General features: G+C 42.0%; 2 protein-coding genes across 5 annotated transcripts in view; one reads left to right on the top strand and one right to left on the bottom strand.

Moving 5' to 3' along the window:
- PAK1IP1 (PAK1 interacting protein 1) overlaps window positions 1-1,812 on the bottom strand; it is a 16,529-nt gene extending 14,717 nt beyond the window's left edge. Inside the window, exon 1 of one of the 2 annotated variants that reach the window (XM_054017195.1) lies at window positions 1,679-1,812. In XM_054017195.1, the coding sequence (XP_053873170.1) occupies window positions 1,679-1,804 (126 nt within the window). In that variant the 5' untranslated portion in view covers window positions 1,805-1,812. The remainder of the gene's footprint in view (window positions 1-1,678) is intronic. The other variant, XM_054017196.1, reaches the window with a different exon arrangement.
- On the top strand, window positions 1,452-16,153 carry LOC128831089 (tRNA selenocysteine 1-associated protein 1-like). 3 transcript variants are annotated; one of them, XM_054017198.1, is made up of 10 exons: window positions 1,452-1,606; window positions 3,243-3,427; window positions 6,033-6,102; window positions 7,232-7,308; window positions 7,398-7,537; window positions 8,230-8,361; window positions 9,404-9,523; window positions 12,501-12,693; window positions 13,285-13,330; window positions 14,454-16,153. In XM_054017198.1, exons 4-10 carry the CDS (start codon window positions 7,279-7,281, stop codon window positions 14,588-14,590), a joined length of 798 nt encoding a protein of 265 aa, XP_053873173.1. In that variant the 5' UTR covers window positions 1,452-1,606; window positions 3,243-3,427; window positions 6,033-6,102; window positions 7,232-7,278; the 3' UTR covers window positions 14,591-16,153. The 3 variants fall into 3 exon arrangements, with proteins under 3 accessions (XP_053873173.1, XP_053873174.1, XP_053873172.1); XM_054017199.1 differs by lacking the exon at window positions 1,452-1,606 and adding an exon at window positions 1,986-2,076 and having other exon boundaries at window positions 7,401-7,537; XM_054017197.1 differs by lacking the exon at window positions 1,452-1,606 and adding an exon at window positions 1,986-2,076.

Raw genomic sequence — 16,153 nt, 5'->3', positions numbered from 1 at the left:
TGACACCATCAACCTAACAACTCTACGGTCTCCAGAGCTTCGCTTGTGACTGGTGATGGCGGTGGATTGGTGCTTCGTGGAAAGAGGTTCTATGGCTTCCAGAAGAAAGAGACAAGTCGAGGCTCTTAGGAAAATCCAAGCCAGTCCTGCCCTTTCTCCTTCAGCACTTTGGCAATGACTGCCTAGGAAGGAGTACTGCGGAAACGAATCTAGGGGTTATTTAGTGGATCACAAGCTAAATGAGAGTCAACAGTGTAACACTGTTGCAAAAAAAGCAAACATCATTCTGGGATGCATCAGAAGGATTGTTGTAAGCAAGACATTAGAAGTGATTCTTCCAATCTACTTGGTGCCGATAATACCTCAACTGGAGTATTGTGTCCAGTTCCGGGAGATACATTTCAGGAAAAAAGTGGACAAATTGGAGAAAGTCCAGCGGAGAATAACAAAAATGATTAAGGGTCTAAAAACTATGACCTGCGAGGAAAGATTGGAAAAACTTGCTTTGTTTAGTTTGGAGAAAAGAAGACCGGGGGTGGGGTGTAAATAACAGTTTTCAAGTACATAAAAGGTTGTTACAAGGAGGAGGTGAAAAACTGTTTTCCTTAACCTCTGAGGCCAGGACAAGAAGCAATGGGCTTAAATTGAAGCAAGAGAGATTTAGGCTGGACATTAAGAAAAATGGTTGTGGAATCTTTGTCAATGGAGGTTTTTAAGAACAGGTTAGACAAACACCTGTCGGGAACGGTCTAGTTATTACTTTGTCCTGCCTTGAGTGCAGAGGACTGGACAAGCTGACCTACTGAGGGCCCTTCCAGACTACACTTCTACAATTCTATATTCTGGACATTCCCCTCTCCACCCTTACTATGCAGCCTTGATGCTTCCTTGAGTAGTTGAAGCAGAGGTGGTAAATTGTGGAACTAATGTGCCATTTGCTGCAATCACATAGTTTTTTCTGCAGGTATGTTTTATGCCTTCCACCCCGCTGTATCTGTCTTCTCTAGGTAGGGTGTAAACGCTTCAGATCACAGACCATCTAGTGTTCTATGTCTGGGCAATGCCCAGCAAAACAGGGCCCGATTCTGGGTTGGTTGTTAGGTATTAAGGACCACAATAAACGTACTAAATAATAATCATAAAAAGTGTGGCACTCTGTGCCCCTCTAGAGGTGACTGGGCCAAAGAGAGTGTGGCTATGCCCATTGCAGCCGGGTAACTCGGGCTGCAAAGGCGCCTGCTTTTAGAGCCCTGCAGGGGACAAGGCCCCCAGACATGCTGAGTTGCACCAGCATGTGGTTGGGTCCTGGGGCGGGGAGGGGAGGGCTGACATGGAGCTGGCGACGTGCAGCGAGAGGGAGGCGCAGTGTTGGCTGCCCGTCGTGTGCAGCAGGCAGGACTCCCGGCATCCCCTGCTGCAAGCCGGGCCCCGGCGCTGATCAGATCAGCTGCGAGCAGCCACGCCCGGCTCACAGCTCGCGCCTCTCACCGCACCGGCCACGAGCGCCCAGCAGGGGGAACCCATCGGCGGCGCGCGCGCGCGCGCGGAGCCACCCTGCTTAAAGCCCGCGTGGAGGCGGGCAGCATTGGACGCGCGCATCTCCGCGGTATGTTACTGGGGCACCCGGGCCCCTGGGTGACGGGAGGGCCACCAGCAGCTGCCGCCCCGGCGCCGTTACCTCCCCCGGCCGCACCGCGAACCCGAAAAGAATCTGCTCGTAACAGCCGCCGACTAGCTCCATCTCGCGGCGCGACCCCGGTCCTCCTTCCCCCACGCTCGGAGGCGACGCCTGGGGTCCTTCCATCCACCCGTCGCACAGGCTGTCCAGGCACTGCCTGAGCCGGAATTAACAACGCCCGGACACCCCCGAGCCCGCGGCCCACCCCTCGGGGTTTCTAGCCGGGGTGTATCCCTTGGAATCCCCGAGTCGGATAGAGAGTGCGCGGGCTGTGGGCGCGGTAGGGCCCTGGCGTTGGGGTAACAGGCGTTGCTGGGGGCAGCCTCAGCGTGAGGTCCCGGGCGGGGGCGGAAGTAGGACCCGTCCTGCTCCTTATGGCGACGCCGTGGATGGGAGACGTTAGTGCCGGGACCGGATCGGGGGGGGGAGTGAGGGCCTCGCGAGCAGGGGGAGGCCGAGGGGAGGGGCTTCTCTCGTCCTCACAGGGTTATCGCCCCCGCTCCCGGGGCGGTGTCTGTCCTTCCCCTTCCCCTGGGCCTTTCCCGGAGCCGCCGCCGCCCCTCCCCCTCTCCCTCTCCCGGCGGGCGGCTCCGCCCGCTGACTCCCCGCGCCCCCAGGAGTCCGGGGAGAGTCACCGAGGGAATCCGCCCGTGGGACCATCGGGGGTCGGGTCGCTGCCCTCAGGGTCAAACGGCCGCCCTGGGTCAGCGGGTGAAAATATCCCCCCTCTGTACTCCCCCCCCCCCTTACTGATCCTTTAAACGCTCCTGCCCGGGGGCGCTCTGCGCCTTTGCCACGCAACATAAATACCGTCACACGCAAACCGCGGGCAGCAGCTTCCCTCCCCTCATCAACTATAACCAATCCCCACCCTTACACAGCCCGAGAGTGTCCCCTCTGTTTTACTGTGTAGTGACTTACAGCTTCGAGGTCTTAACCATGCCTCTGGATATTTGATTCACTGGCCATGGTTTTTCCATTTTACTATAAAGTCTGAAAAAAGAATTGGAATTAAGAATATTTATGCACCAATAGTCGCATAATGGTCTTTTTTTTTAAAGCTTACCTTTACAAATCTTTCACTACATGAAAAAATTAGGCCTGGTCTACACTAAAAAAGTTTTACTGATAGGACTGTCAGCAGGTGATATGTTCTACCTATACAGTTATAAGCCATATTTTGGATGTAGTTAGACCCGTATAAAGGTGCTTTTTATGCTGGTATAGCTTATTTTGCTTCCCATCCCAGAATAAGTTATACTAGTCTAAGCATTTTGATACAAATATAATTAAATTCACCGTAGGGTATTTTTGTCATTTTAACTATATGAGTATAATTAAAGAGACAAAATGTTCAGTGTAGACAAGCCCTTACATGCATGCTTAAGGTTAAACGTGAGTAGTCCCATTGAGTAGCTTTATTGGAGTCAAATATTTGAAGTTAAGCATGCAAGTCTTTCCAGGATTGGGACCTTAATAACTAAATGGTAAAGTTAGTATGAAAAAGTAATGTATCCTGTCAATATGCATGCCTCTAACTTTTTTAAATTTGTTTGAATTACAGTGAAAAGATCAAATGACAACACTGAAGCTCAGAGAATAAAATCCCCAAAATATTGTTTCGTATAGAAGACCATGATAACTGTGATCAAGATATTATTGCATCACTTTTTTTTCTGATACAATTTTTCTGCGGTCAAATTGCTTTTTTATTGTGCTGCAGCTTGCATTAAATGTGCACACAGAGTGGTAAGTCCAAAAACAAACAGCATAAGTGGTCAAAAGTAAATTGGACAGTTTTTAATCTAAAGGCCTAGTATTAGAATTTTATTTTTTTTATACAAAAGTGGAATTCTGTTGACTCTGTCTCTTTTTAAATAGCAGAACTATAGTAAAACCTTGCTGATGCACATTTTGCTAATATGTGCACTTCATAATTTGTGCAAAATGACATCCATCTCTATCAGGAAAGAGTTAATAGTAGAGTGCTGTTGTAAAGTCTCCCATATTGTTAAAAAAAATAATTGCTGAAATTCAAAATGAAGTGCTGATCCTGAAAAAATTAAAGCAGTGGTCTCCAATCTTTTTATGCCCACCTTTTGGATCACCTTTTGAATTTAAGGGCAACCCAGGATCTACCCCTTCCCTGAGGCCTTGCCCTGCTGACTCCATCCCCCCCTCTCCGTCGCTCGCTCTTCCCCATCCTCGCTCACTTTAATCGGGCTGAGGAAGGGGGTTGGGGTTCGGGAGGGGGTGCAGGCCCTGTGCCGGGGTCCGAGGGGTTCGTAGTGTGGGAGCAGGCTCTGGGCTGAGCCTGGGGCAGGGGGTGCAAGCTTTGGGAGGGAGTTTAGGTGCAGAAGGGGGTATGGGGTGCTGGCTCTGGGAGGGGAGTCGGGGCAGGGGGTTGGGGTGCTGGCTCCAGGAGGGGGTTGGGTTGGGGTGGGGCCTCCCGCAGGGCGGCATTTACCACGAGCAGCTCCCGGTTTGTGGTGCAGTGAGGCTAAGGCAGGCTTCCTGCCTGCCCCAGCCCCACACTGCTCCCAGAAGGGGCCAACATGCCCCTGGGGGGGGGGGGGCACGTAGCTCCACATGCTGCCCCTCTTTGCTAGCACTGACCCCTCAGCTCCCATTGGCCACAGTTCCCCATTCCCAGCCAATGGGAGCTGCAGTGGTGGTACTTGCAGGCAGGAGCATTGCACCAAGACCCCTGCCCCCAACCCCAAAGGGGCCGTGGGGCTGTGCTAGCCACTTCCGGGAGCGGAGTGGGGCTGAGGCAGGCAGGGAGCAAGCCTAGCGACAGCTCCACTGCACCACCGGAGATCATGACCGACTGGGTGAGTCCCCAGGATTGACTAGTTGATTGCGATCAACTGGGTGGTGACTACTGGATTAAAGCATGTGAATGACTAGTCACATGAATAGTCCCACTGAAGTCAGTGGGATTGCTCACCTGTTACAAAGTTGTGTGTGTGTTTAAGGGCTTGTCTATACATGAAAATTAATTTACATTAAGGAAGGTTGTGAATTTAAAGCCCAGATGCTGTTCCTGAATAACTCCATATGTAGACAAGCTCAAAGTCTTTGCAGTACCGGGGTTTTAAGTTTTCAAACTGTTACTATTGTGATTTACTAAATTTGTAATAGTTCCCATAGTCATTAGAATGAAAGATGTACTACGTATTTTGCTACATAGATCCCACTTTAGGGTAAGATGTTTCAGAAATCTGTTATGTGGAATAATAGGGGGTGAAATTTCATCAGGCAAGCATTTATTAATGTGTACAAAATACTCTATTGCAAATGATTTTTACATTCAGTAAGAGTTTTAAAAAAATTGTTGAGGGAAAGTGCTGTGGGCAATGACTTGCTTTAATCCCCACATTGTTTGACTAGTAAGATGATTTAAAAGAAAATACATAGTGAATAGCTATTTCAGATTTTCCTTAAAAATTGTATAGAGCAAGTGAGTGAGCTAAGGGGAAAAGACATTGAAACTAATGAAATGACTGCACAAAGCTGTAGCCCTAGCACGGGCCTTTGGCCGCTATTGTAATACAAATAATAATGAGAGGCTAAATTCAGAGGTGCTAAATGGCTATGTAAATTGCAAGTCAGTAAGAGGGTGAAATTTGCATACCAAGCTGGCAGAAGGGCGGTAGCTAGGAAAGATACAGGAGGGCAAAATTCTCCCTTTTCTCTACCTTATATTGTCTTGTTGCTTTTACCGCCACAGCTGCCTCTTCCATATGTACCACTCTGCACTCTCTTATTGATTTGTAACTTACACCAACAACCAAGGCATCTTTGAGTTTGGCCCAAAGAGAGGAGGAACCAAGGAAACCTCAAAGGCCCATAAAAATGAGCTAGCTATCTTTTTAATCTTTTGGATGATAGATGTTTCTTCACTTCTAAGCTGACCTTATATCCCCCACCAACCAAGCACATATTTAAAATAATATTCCACCTTGAGGCAGTGGTGGAATAAGAACAAAAACTCACAACTGTCCTCTAGAATAGAGAAGTTGAAAGATAATTACTGGTCTTGGTGAATAGAAAGGATACGTGTGCTCATTCCAGGTTATCCCCAAGTCAGGCTGTGTCACGATATGATGATTTGATCCACAAGTGGTCAGTGGTTGCCAATAGCAGTAGTCTGCATAAGTGTATTATGGTTAGGCTTTTGCAATGCAAGTCTAAGCTCTGGAACCTTTCAAAATTCCCCAAGTTAAATCTCTTAAATCAGATTTAAAAGAAAGTGAACACGTTCTCAGCTGTGCAGCAACAAATGTTTTTAGTTTAAGTTGAATTACTTTTCATAAAAGCTTCTCTCCTCCTCCCCTTTTTCTTTAAATAGAGGATCAGAATAAATTGTGAAACAGTGCAGCATTCCTTGTGAAGAAAACTTCTGAACAGTGGCAAACCAGGTAAGATCATCTGGTGAGAACAAGTCCAGGTCCACAGTGCTTAGGAGGGATTCTAAACCATATCCAGAATTCTGAGCAAATATAAAACTAAAATAGTTTCTCTGAGTAGGTGAATTCTAGCCCTGTGGTTCCTTCAGGTAATTTGCTAATTAATTACTCTCCCCTGCTCTGGAAACCTAATTATATCAACTGAAGCAGGTTGTGGGACCTGACATGAAGCATTGGACTTCCCATTATTTAAAAGTGAGTTCTCATGGAGGGGCTTGCCTGTAACACACACTGAGCAGGATATATGCAAGCACTCACACAGACATTAATGTTCTACTTCTAGTAAGTAAAATGTATTGAGAAATACCAAATGTATTAACTCTTGGAGCCCTAAGGATGAGAATCCTCATTCTTAAGATTCTAAGGTGAGGAACGTGACCTGCGTTAACTCTACAACCATCTCCCTCCTTCTCTTCTCTGTAGTTGTCCTACCTCCTTCCTCTTTTTTGAGTGAGGCATGCTTTCTGCCTGTTTCTTCTTTGCCCTGCATCTGGGCATGAGTTCCCCTGGGTTCCAAACTAGAGTCTATCTGTGTCCCTCGTCTGCTTTCCCCTTGCATCCCATCTACCAGCCTCCTCTTGGTTCTTGGCCTGAGCGAGTGACTGACAACTAGCTGTGAGGAGAGGTGTCTCACAGCAGCAGGAAGGGAAGAGCTTCCAGCAAAAGGGAGGCAGGGCCAGTTGAGGCTCATTCTAGGCAAGAGTGATGACCTAGCTGTGCCTTTCAGTCACCCAAAAAAATGCTACTAGAGTGCTCTAGCACAGTGTTTCTCAACCTTTTTTGATGCCAGCGACCAGCGTGCTGCCTTCCTAAACTGTGTCAGGAAGATTTCAGGGACTAGCGCTGGTTCACAGACCAATCATTGAGAAACACTGCTCTAGCAAGTCCTACAGAACATTTAGGCGCAGTCCGGTCCTTAAAGTGATTAACATTTAGGATTGGCCAGCATCTAAGGGATAACTGCTTTATTTTATTTTACTTTTTTTAATTCCAAGAGGAAGCTTTCAATCCTTTAGCCAGATTGACAAGTCAGGGGAATATGGCTGTTCATACAATCCTTTGGCTCTGTTATTTTTGCCAGGCATTTTCCCCAGAGGCTGCTTTCCCTCATGGGAGGCGGAGGGAGAGATGGGACCCCAGGCTTCTTTCAAGGGCAAGGTGAATATGGGGAAATCACCTGTGGTGATGGGGAGTGGGTGGGAGGAATTTAAATGAGACTAAGTACTATAAAGCTTTTTTCATCCCAGCAGGATACAATGGGGAAGAACAAAAGAGAGTCCCTACAAACCTATAGCTGGTGGAGAGGACCACAGAAAAAACGAAAGAAAAAGAACAAAATAAAAGCAGGAAGAACAGACTATGTTAGTGTTGTTAATCTTCCAATCAGGTAAAAAGCTCTTGAAACAGACCAGAAGAACTAGCCCCTGTCCATAACAATCCATCTAAATCAATAGTGAGCAGTGAATGAATACTTTGAGATTCTTAAATGGAGGTTCTTATGTAAGTGCCAGTATTGTTTATGCCAGTATATTTTGTAAAAGTAATAGTCTTTGTAATGAGATTTCATTACACCACTCTGCTGTCAAATCTTTGCTGAGACGTGAGTGACACCAATAGTGTATATTTTTTTGGGGTTACCATTTTACTTAGTACTTTGAGATCCATCAATATGCATTTATTCGTTTGTTGCTGGTATTTTTATTGCTCCTCTTCTTTCCTCTTACTAAGATAGTAAAATCCAGTCAGCGGTGTGGGTGTGTGTGTTTTAAGGTGGATTGACTTGGACATCTGCTCTCTCTCAAAGCAGAAATAAAGCTTGTTTAGCTAGAGAAGTAGGCTGGACTCGCAATCTTCGAGAATATTGCGCCACAGTGGTTGTACTACAAGATTTGGACTGATCCTGCAAACATGTACACTGCCAAGTGCAACGATTACTACAGTGTGTAGTGCTATAGACCACCGTGTTTGCAGGATTAGTCCCATAGTTATTTGTTATATGCAATAACTAACAGCTTTCTGACCAGTCTCTAAGATTTCAATATTCTTGCAATCTAATTATTTCTTATCAATCCCTTTTAGACCAGATTTCTCAATAGTTGTAGGAGAGCTAACTCCTGAAGTGGATGATTTTCAGCTATATGACTATTTTGTGAAAAGGTACCCTACATGCATTGACTGCAAAATAGCCACAGATCTACTGGGATACTCCAGGTAATTTTTACACAATCAAAATGCTGCTTATAAAAGGACTGTAGACAGTTATATGTAAACCACTTGGTCAGACTTAAATCTGTATCCTGTTTCTGTGGTGTCGTCGTCTCCCTCTTCTCTCCCCCCGGGGCAAAGAGAGGGTAGAACAGAGGTTAAAGTCTAAAAACAATGCAGTATTTGAGGAAAATCCCTTGTGCTATTTCAAGTCTTTGTCTGGATTGCACATGTAATAGGCTAAATTGTGATTTCACTGTGCACATATTTGCATGCCAGAAAATTTACCTGGGGAGGCAAAGGAGATGTACATTGAATTAATGGGGCTCTGCTCATGCCCAGCAGTGCATCTAATGCATAATCAAGAGCTGTATTGAGGGCTAAGTATTATCACCATTTGATGGATGGGGAAAATAGACAAGGGGCCACAAACTGAAGTCAGTGGAGTTGAACCTGCTTTTACCAGCAGCAAAAAGGGCCCAGAGAGAGTTTGTGACTTGCCCAAGGCCACCCAGTGAATCAGTGGCAGGGCTGGGACTATAACTCTTTGTTGCTGGTTCCCTATTAAGATCACAGGACACTTTGTGGACAAGAAACACAAAGTACTGAGAGAGTGAACTTTTCTTCTTAAAATGCTAAGTACTGTAAATTGATAGTTCTTGGTTAACACTAATTGAGAATGTGGGTAAATCAGTTGCCATTAATATGGAGTCTGCCTAGATACACAGGTAACACTTGTTTTTATTTTATTTATTCTTTTGTTGAGAACCACCATTAAAAGAAGCTTGCTCTATTAATCTAACTGCAATCAGCTGTCAGTATTTGCTTTTTGACACGACTTTCAGCTCTGAGAGAAAGCATTTAGCACGGGTGTTTTAAAAACAAAAGAAAAAAGATAGAAAGCAAATATGTACTGTAAGCCATAGTAGCTACAATGCTAAATAAGGGTTTTGTCTGCCGAAGAAAACACTAAACTTATTAACTCTGTTATAATGTTATTGGTGTGTATACTGGAATTACTACAATATCTACATTTTGAAATTTGCAGGGGGTATGGCTTTGTCAGATTTGGTGAACAAGGTGATCAGATGAGAGCACTGCAAGACTGCCAAAATGCACCAGGTCTAGGTGGAAAAAGAATCCGACTGAGTATAGGAATTTCTAAAAGGTAATGAATCAGTCTTGTACTGATACAGGAATTAAAGGAAGTCATTAAACACTGGTAGCTTCACCTTGTCCAAGCATATCTCATCTACTGTAATGGTGGTGTCATCCCATATTTCATGACATAAAGGATCTAGTTTTGCATTTCTTCTAGTTAGTGCTTCTCTATCTGCTTTTCCTTTCTGGTAACCATGAAGTACCTAGAGCCTGGCCAGAATCCTGGGGTAAATGTTTTTTCAAAAGCTCCTAAGTGAGCATGTGCTTAACTTTACTACTGTGAATAGTCCCATTGAAATCAATGTGGCTATTCATAATAGCAAAGTTAAGCACATCATAAGTGATTTCAGGATCAGGGCCTTACAGAGTAAATTAAAAAAAAAAAGTTTCCCAATGAAAATAGCACAGGGTTTATTTTACAGTGATCTGATGAAGTGAAGGAGCACTCTTAAGCAGGGAGAACAAAAAAGTCTATAGTACAAAAGCCAAAACCAGATCCCAAATGCGATATACAGAAAATACACCAACTTCCATCAATGTGGTCCAAGGATTCCTGACTTTGAAGTTATTAACATGCAAGTGAGGACTGTGAACCACTCTTAAAAGGTTCCTTGTTCTGCCTCCTAAACTCTTAATCAGTTAAAAAGTGTATATGAGGCAATCCCCGCTTTTACCAGTTAGGTTTGGGTAGGTTGATATCAAATTGACATACGTTCGCTCATCCAGTACATGGGTGAAATAGCATGTAACAAAGAGGATGAAACTTCCTAAACATACTTAAATTACCTTGCCTTGTATTCCTGTTAGTCAGTGGAAATATCCAAAAATGAAGCTCCCTTTTCTAGGTATACCCAGACCTTGTAAATATTACCTTTTTCCCCTTAAAGGAGATAAATCTTCTAATTCAAGTTGGCACTACCCAAAGCTGGTCTGAGAGCTAGATACCATTGTCTTCAAACTGTCAGGTTATGAACAAAATGTCTGTTTCTCCTTTTGGCGATCCTGTGATGTGGGGTATGTTTAAGTCTTTCACGCTCCAAAACCAGATCAGTGTTGGATACCTATAAACAATAAAGAGTGTGGGTTTTATTTTTTTTTTTTAAGGTCCTTTCAAAAACTTCAATGCCTTTCTTTGCTAATTTCGTCCTTTTCCATTTGGTAAAAGTAACTTGATTGTTCCTCTGTGTAATAATTGAGAAAAGATAACTTGGTTCAGTTTGTTTAAGTATTATCCCATTCTCTTGTTATGCTAGTAACTGTCATTAAAGTGTGGGTGCAGCTTTCCTGACAAAGGCACTTATGTGTAGGTCCTATAGTGATTTATATTTCTAATTTAGTAATGACAGACTGGTTGACTTCTGTGCCTTTTACCAAAAAAAAAAAAAAATTAATCTGTTTCAAATTTAGGTTTAAACTAGAGGTTTTACTTTATTTTGGTTTATTTTAATTTTGCTTTCTTGGTTAAGGGGCAGACCATACAAGTGGCTTTTCTGTGTAGAGAACTATCAAAGTAAATGGGGGGGCCCTACAAGTACAGGAGTCTGCCTGCACAGGGCCACATTTAGCATGGGTATTAAATATTGAAAATCTGATATGTCTCTGGAATGTGCAATCAGTCCATCTGACATCATTGTATATTGTATAATGATGAATGAGTATCAGATGAATCTAAATTAGGGAGTTTTCTAATTTTTTTGAAGAAAAAATTGTCAAACAACTATTTTACATTTCTTCCTTCACTCTCTATTAGTAAATGAATCCGGCTCCTTTTTAGAGTTTATGTGCTTTTGCTGCTTATTTCCCACTTCTGACTTCATAAATTGTTGTGGCAATGAGTGTCATAAACAGGATTACAACTTCAGATGGGAAATAAACTCTGGCAGCTGTTGAATGCCAAACCAGTCTCTATGCAAAACAAGTTCAGGCGGAGTGTGTGTGGGGGAGGAGGGAAATGTGTGAGCGGTAGGTTGTGTGGTGTGTGGTGTGTTTTGTTTTTACCCAAAAAAAAAAAAAAAAAAAAAAAAAGAGTCAGATGCTCCTTAAAATATAATCTGGGATCTCTTTGGGATTTTTGTTTTTTTGTCCCCCCCCGTCCCCCCCGAACAAAGATTTAGTAATTAGCCACAGACAACAAAGAGCTAAATAAAAAAGAATGGTTTCAGAGTTGCAGCCGTGTTGGTCTGTATTCGCAAAAAGAACAGGAGTACTTGTTGCACCTTAGAGACTAACAAATTTATTTGAGCATAAGCTTTTGTGGGCTACAGCCCACTTCATTAGGAAGACACACACACACACACACACACACACACACACACACACACACACACACACACACACACACACACACACACACACACACACACACACACACACACACACACACACACACACACACACACACACACACACACACACACACACACACACACACACACACACACACACACGACAGTGATCAGTTAAGGTGAGCTATTATCAGCAGGAGAGCAAAAGAACTGTTTGTAGTGGTAATGAAAATGGCCCATTTCCTGCAATTGACAAGAAGATGTGAGGAACTGTGTGTGGGGAGGGGATGAATGTAGCTTTAAAGCAGCTGTACTTGATAGCTGTCTGACAAGTACTACTTAACCAATCTATAGCAGAGCACTAGGCTTTAGCTGCAGAAACTGTGTTTATGCTGACACTGAAACTTACTTTAAAGTAAATGGATAGAAGTAGTAGTAGTTTCATGGATTTGGATTTTACCCAGGATAGTAATTACTATTGGTATTGGCAGAGGTGAGACCATTTACTTCTCTATAAACACAGATGAAAAGTACTGTGCAGTGATTTTCCTCACCCTTTCATTTCTGGCAACTTTTTCAGAGAAATGTTCACCTTCATAATTTGATGTACAAAGACTTACTGAATTGTTTAATTTTAAACTAAAATCAGTCTTGCATCCAGTTCTTAAATTCTAATTATACACTTTTAAATGTTTTTAGAATGAAAGCAGAATTCCAGCGGTATCAGTCCTATAACTATAATGATTATTATCAAGATTATCAGAACTACTACTCACAGTGGGGTTATGATCCTTATGCTGATTACAACTATAGCTATCCTTCCTATGACAACATGCATGCTGTTGGAGATTCTGCTATAAGAGAGTCAATTGTGACTCCAGCTGTATTTGAGGTATTGATGTTACTGAATTTACATTGAAGACAAGTTCTTGCCAAAATCTTAAATTACATAATGAGTTTAATAATTGATAACAGAGCTGTATGTCATTTTCCCCCCTTTAGTTTTAACATGGAAACCATGCTTAAAGCCTATGATAATGTGTAAAATAAGGACTAAGTGGCAGATTGAAAATCCAAGCCTTTACATGATACATTTCTCTAGCATTAAACCTCTATAATCCTCTAAATATGTACCATTTGTTCTTGCATTTTTTTCCAAATGTGACTAACATTATCTGTATGTAACTTTTTATTCTAATAAGTCTGTCCATAATGCACATAATGTAATTCTCTAGTTGTTCTAAGCCATACTAAACTATAAAATTGCCTTTCTCCTGAATGTCTATTTTTTAGAAAGGGAATGGATTGAGGTTTGGGGGGGAAAAAACATTTTTTACAGCTTTTAAGACTTTCCTTGAAGATGCATGAATACATTGAAAATCCTTTTTTTGGATAATGGAATGTAAAAATTTCTGAAGAACCTGGAATTAATAATGATTACGCTTCTATAAAACTAACACAAACATATTCTTGTTTATTTCAGGAGACCCCAATTGTGGCTGAAAGCAATGATGAACTAATAACTGAAGGTAACGCTAATGCTATCATACTTTGATTGTTTGTTTGGTCCTAATAATGTCTGGCTTTATAAAATTTCTATACAGAACTGCTGATAAAGTAGTGCTAGTTCATGGAAAAAAATCTACAAATATTCCATTTTCATTTCCAAATGAACTATTCTAAATACTGGCACAGAGGTCAGCAAGTTGGGAATGTAACGTAACTTATGTTGTATGTAAAATTAGGAGTTTTCAGACTTGGCACTCTTTTTAAAACAAATGACTTTCTTCTAACTTGCTCTTACATGAAGATAAAATAGTCTTTTGTCCCACTCCGCTAATTTTCATCGATGTGCTAATTTCCATCTCATAATTTCTCCAGGTCTTTACAGCCTTGACTCTGTTTTAAAAATATCTCCGTAGAAAACAGGTTTCTTAAATGTTTTACAGCATGATTAATATCCATACTGCTTAACAGAATCATATGCTAAAAAGCAAAAGAGATCTGTTACATTTTGTACAGAACTCTTCTCTCCCTCCTCCCCCCCCCCCCCGTCCCAAACAAAGTGGGATGCCCTATCGTTTATCTAACCATAATGGCAAGCTAGCTTATGCCAGAGGGCTCTTTCCCTGCTTGAATTGCTATTTATCATGATTGTCTGTCTGAACCTGACCAGACATCAAAGTAAGATTTTTGAACCTAAGTCCTTCAGCAACTTTTCACCCTTGTACCTGAGAAATAAGTGTATGTTGGATACTGGGATATTAGGAAAGCATATCCTGGCATGCATTTTCTCTCCTTTTTAAATGTAGGGGTAATGATATTTCACAAATTTGTAGCAATGGATGTATAATTTAGGTTAATACCTTCAACAAGTCTGTGCAAGTTTGTTTTAATAGAATTTAAATTTTCACAAAGTAGTAATGTAGTCTCTGTACTTTAACCTTAAGCATTAATGTAATTTAATATTGTGTATGGGGTTTATTTTAAAGTCCAGTTTGCAGAGGGTTTTTTGGGGTGGAAAGATTGGTACAATGAATAACAATAACCACATGTCACGTATGAAGCTCTTGCCATTACTTTTTTGTGTACCTGTGTAGGTCTTTTTGTGCTGGGCCAATTTATTTTTATTTACTGGGTTTATTTTTACAGATCCACAGCTCCATCTGGATGTTGATGAAATGAATAGAGAATTTATGGAGAGAAGTGAAGAACTCTATGACTCACTCATGAATTGTCATTGGCAGCCTCTGGATACGGTCACCTCTGAAATCCCTAATGCTTTCTAAAAGTGTCTTACATGAATATATAGCATGACCGTTATGACCAAGGTGCTAACATTACATTTCTTCTACATTACTCTAGACCGTACGTTTTAAAGCACAAGGATGGGTGGTTGTTTTGCTAAGCTTTTGACAGCCTTTGTAATGTTTGTTCATCACTCTATTCATGAAGCATCTTGAAATCATGTAAATATTCTAGAAATGTAAAGAGTTGAATAGAATCTCAAGATAGACTTGCTTGTGTAAATAAAATCTCGTTTCTGCAAACCTGTCAGTGGGGAATTTCACTTCTTCACATGTAAGTAGTTGGTACACATTTTCTTTTGGGCTTGCAAAATCCAAATGGTCTCCTTGTTTCCATAACTTTCTAACTTCTACTTTGGAACTGACACCATGCTATAGAATGGCTATAGCTAGAGTGAACACTAGATCTAGTACCAAAGAAATATCTGAAAAATAAATATAGATGTGAAGATATTCTGAAGATACTGTTGGCTCAATTAGTTAGCAACCATCAGCCTTAGGGACTCCTGTACTTGGGAATGGAGCATTCATTCCCATGACTCTCCTGCAGCCTCCTGACACTGAAGAATTGCAGTTGGGGAGCCACTTGCTCCATTATTGTTTCAGTTTTTTAATAAACTGATTTAAACTAGTTAGAGGCATCCTTAACTTTTGCAGTGATGTGCAGATGGGCAGTTGGCATCTGGCACGTCTGTCCTCCTATTTAATATGTCTATCAGCAGTCCACTTCTATTTGCATAGTGTCCAAAGGTTCAAGGAAACCTTTGGAAAATATCCTTGTCATCTGACATTTACTTATGTACAGAGAGCCCAATATATACCATATTATGTATCCTTAATTCTACTGTGAAAACTCCATTCTTCTGTACCTTGCTTTCCTGACTGCATTTCCCTTTTCTGGCCCTTTGGCATGCAAGTTGTACCAACTCAGATTTCTGTTAAGTTTAGTTAGGGTTCCTTACATTCAAACTCTGTGCCAAGTTCAGTTGTAACGTGCAAAGGGAGGTGTGTATACAGAGACTCCATCGGGACTTAACTGTTCTCATATTCACACCCTGTATATTGGGGGAGTTGGAAGAAGGTGTATGTTCCTCCATTTCTTTCAGTTGGACTCTGAATCAGAGGAGTCCAATTGAAAGACTTCACTACCTATATATAGGACTTTAATCCTTAAGGACAATGAAGTATGTTGCAGGTACAGGGATCCCTTCACTGTGTGTGTAGTTTGAGCCTGAAACTGAAGAATAAAGTTCTTAAGGAGCCACGTGAAAAGAAACTACTGTCCATTACTGATTTTTGCCAGTATTAAGGCTATGGAAGATGCCATAGAGTCTTTTAACTATCACAGGTAATCAGGACCTCACTTTCACATCTGATCCTGGCACCAGCAATATGACATGCTTGTTTTGTTAGGTTGGTGGGAAGGTCATCATTCTAGTTTGTTTAGTCTCTATTATGATTCATAACGTAAGTGAGGTTTGTAAACCATGTACTGTATCATTACACATTTTTAATAACTGATAAATACAATGGTGGTTGAATCAA

Source organism: Malaclemys terrapin, chromosome 2 (assembly GCF_027887155.1).
Source record: "Malaclemys terrapin pileata isolate rMalTer1 chromosome 2, rMalTer1.hap1, whole genome shotgun sequence".
Lineage (NCBI taxonomy): Eukaryota > Metazoa > Chordata > Testudines > Emydidae > Malaclemys > Malaclemys terrapin.
This window is presented reverse-complemented; position numbering and strand designations above follow the sequence as displayed.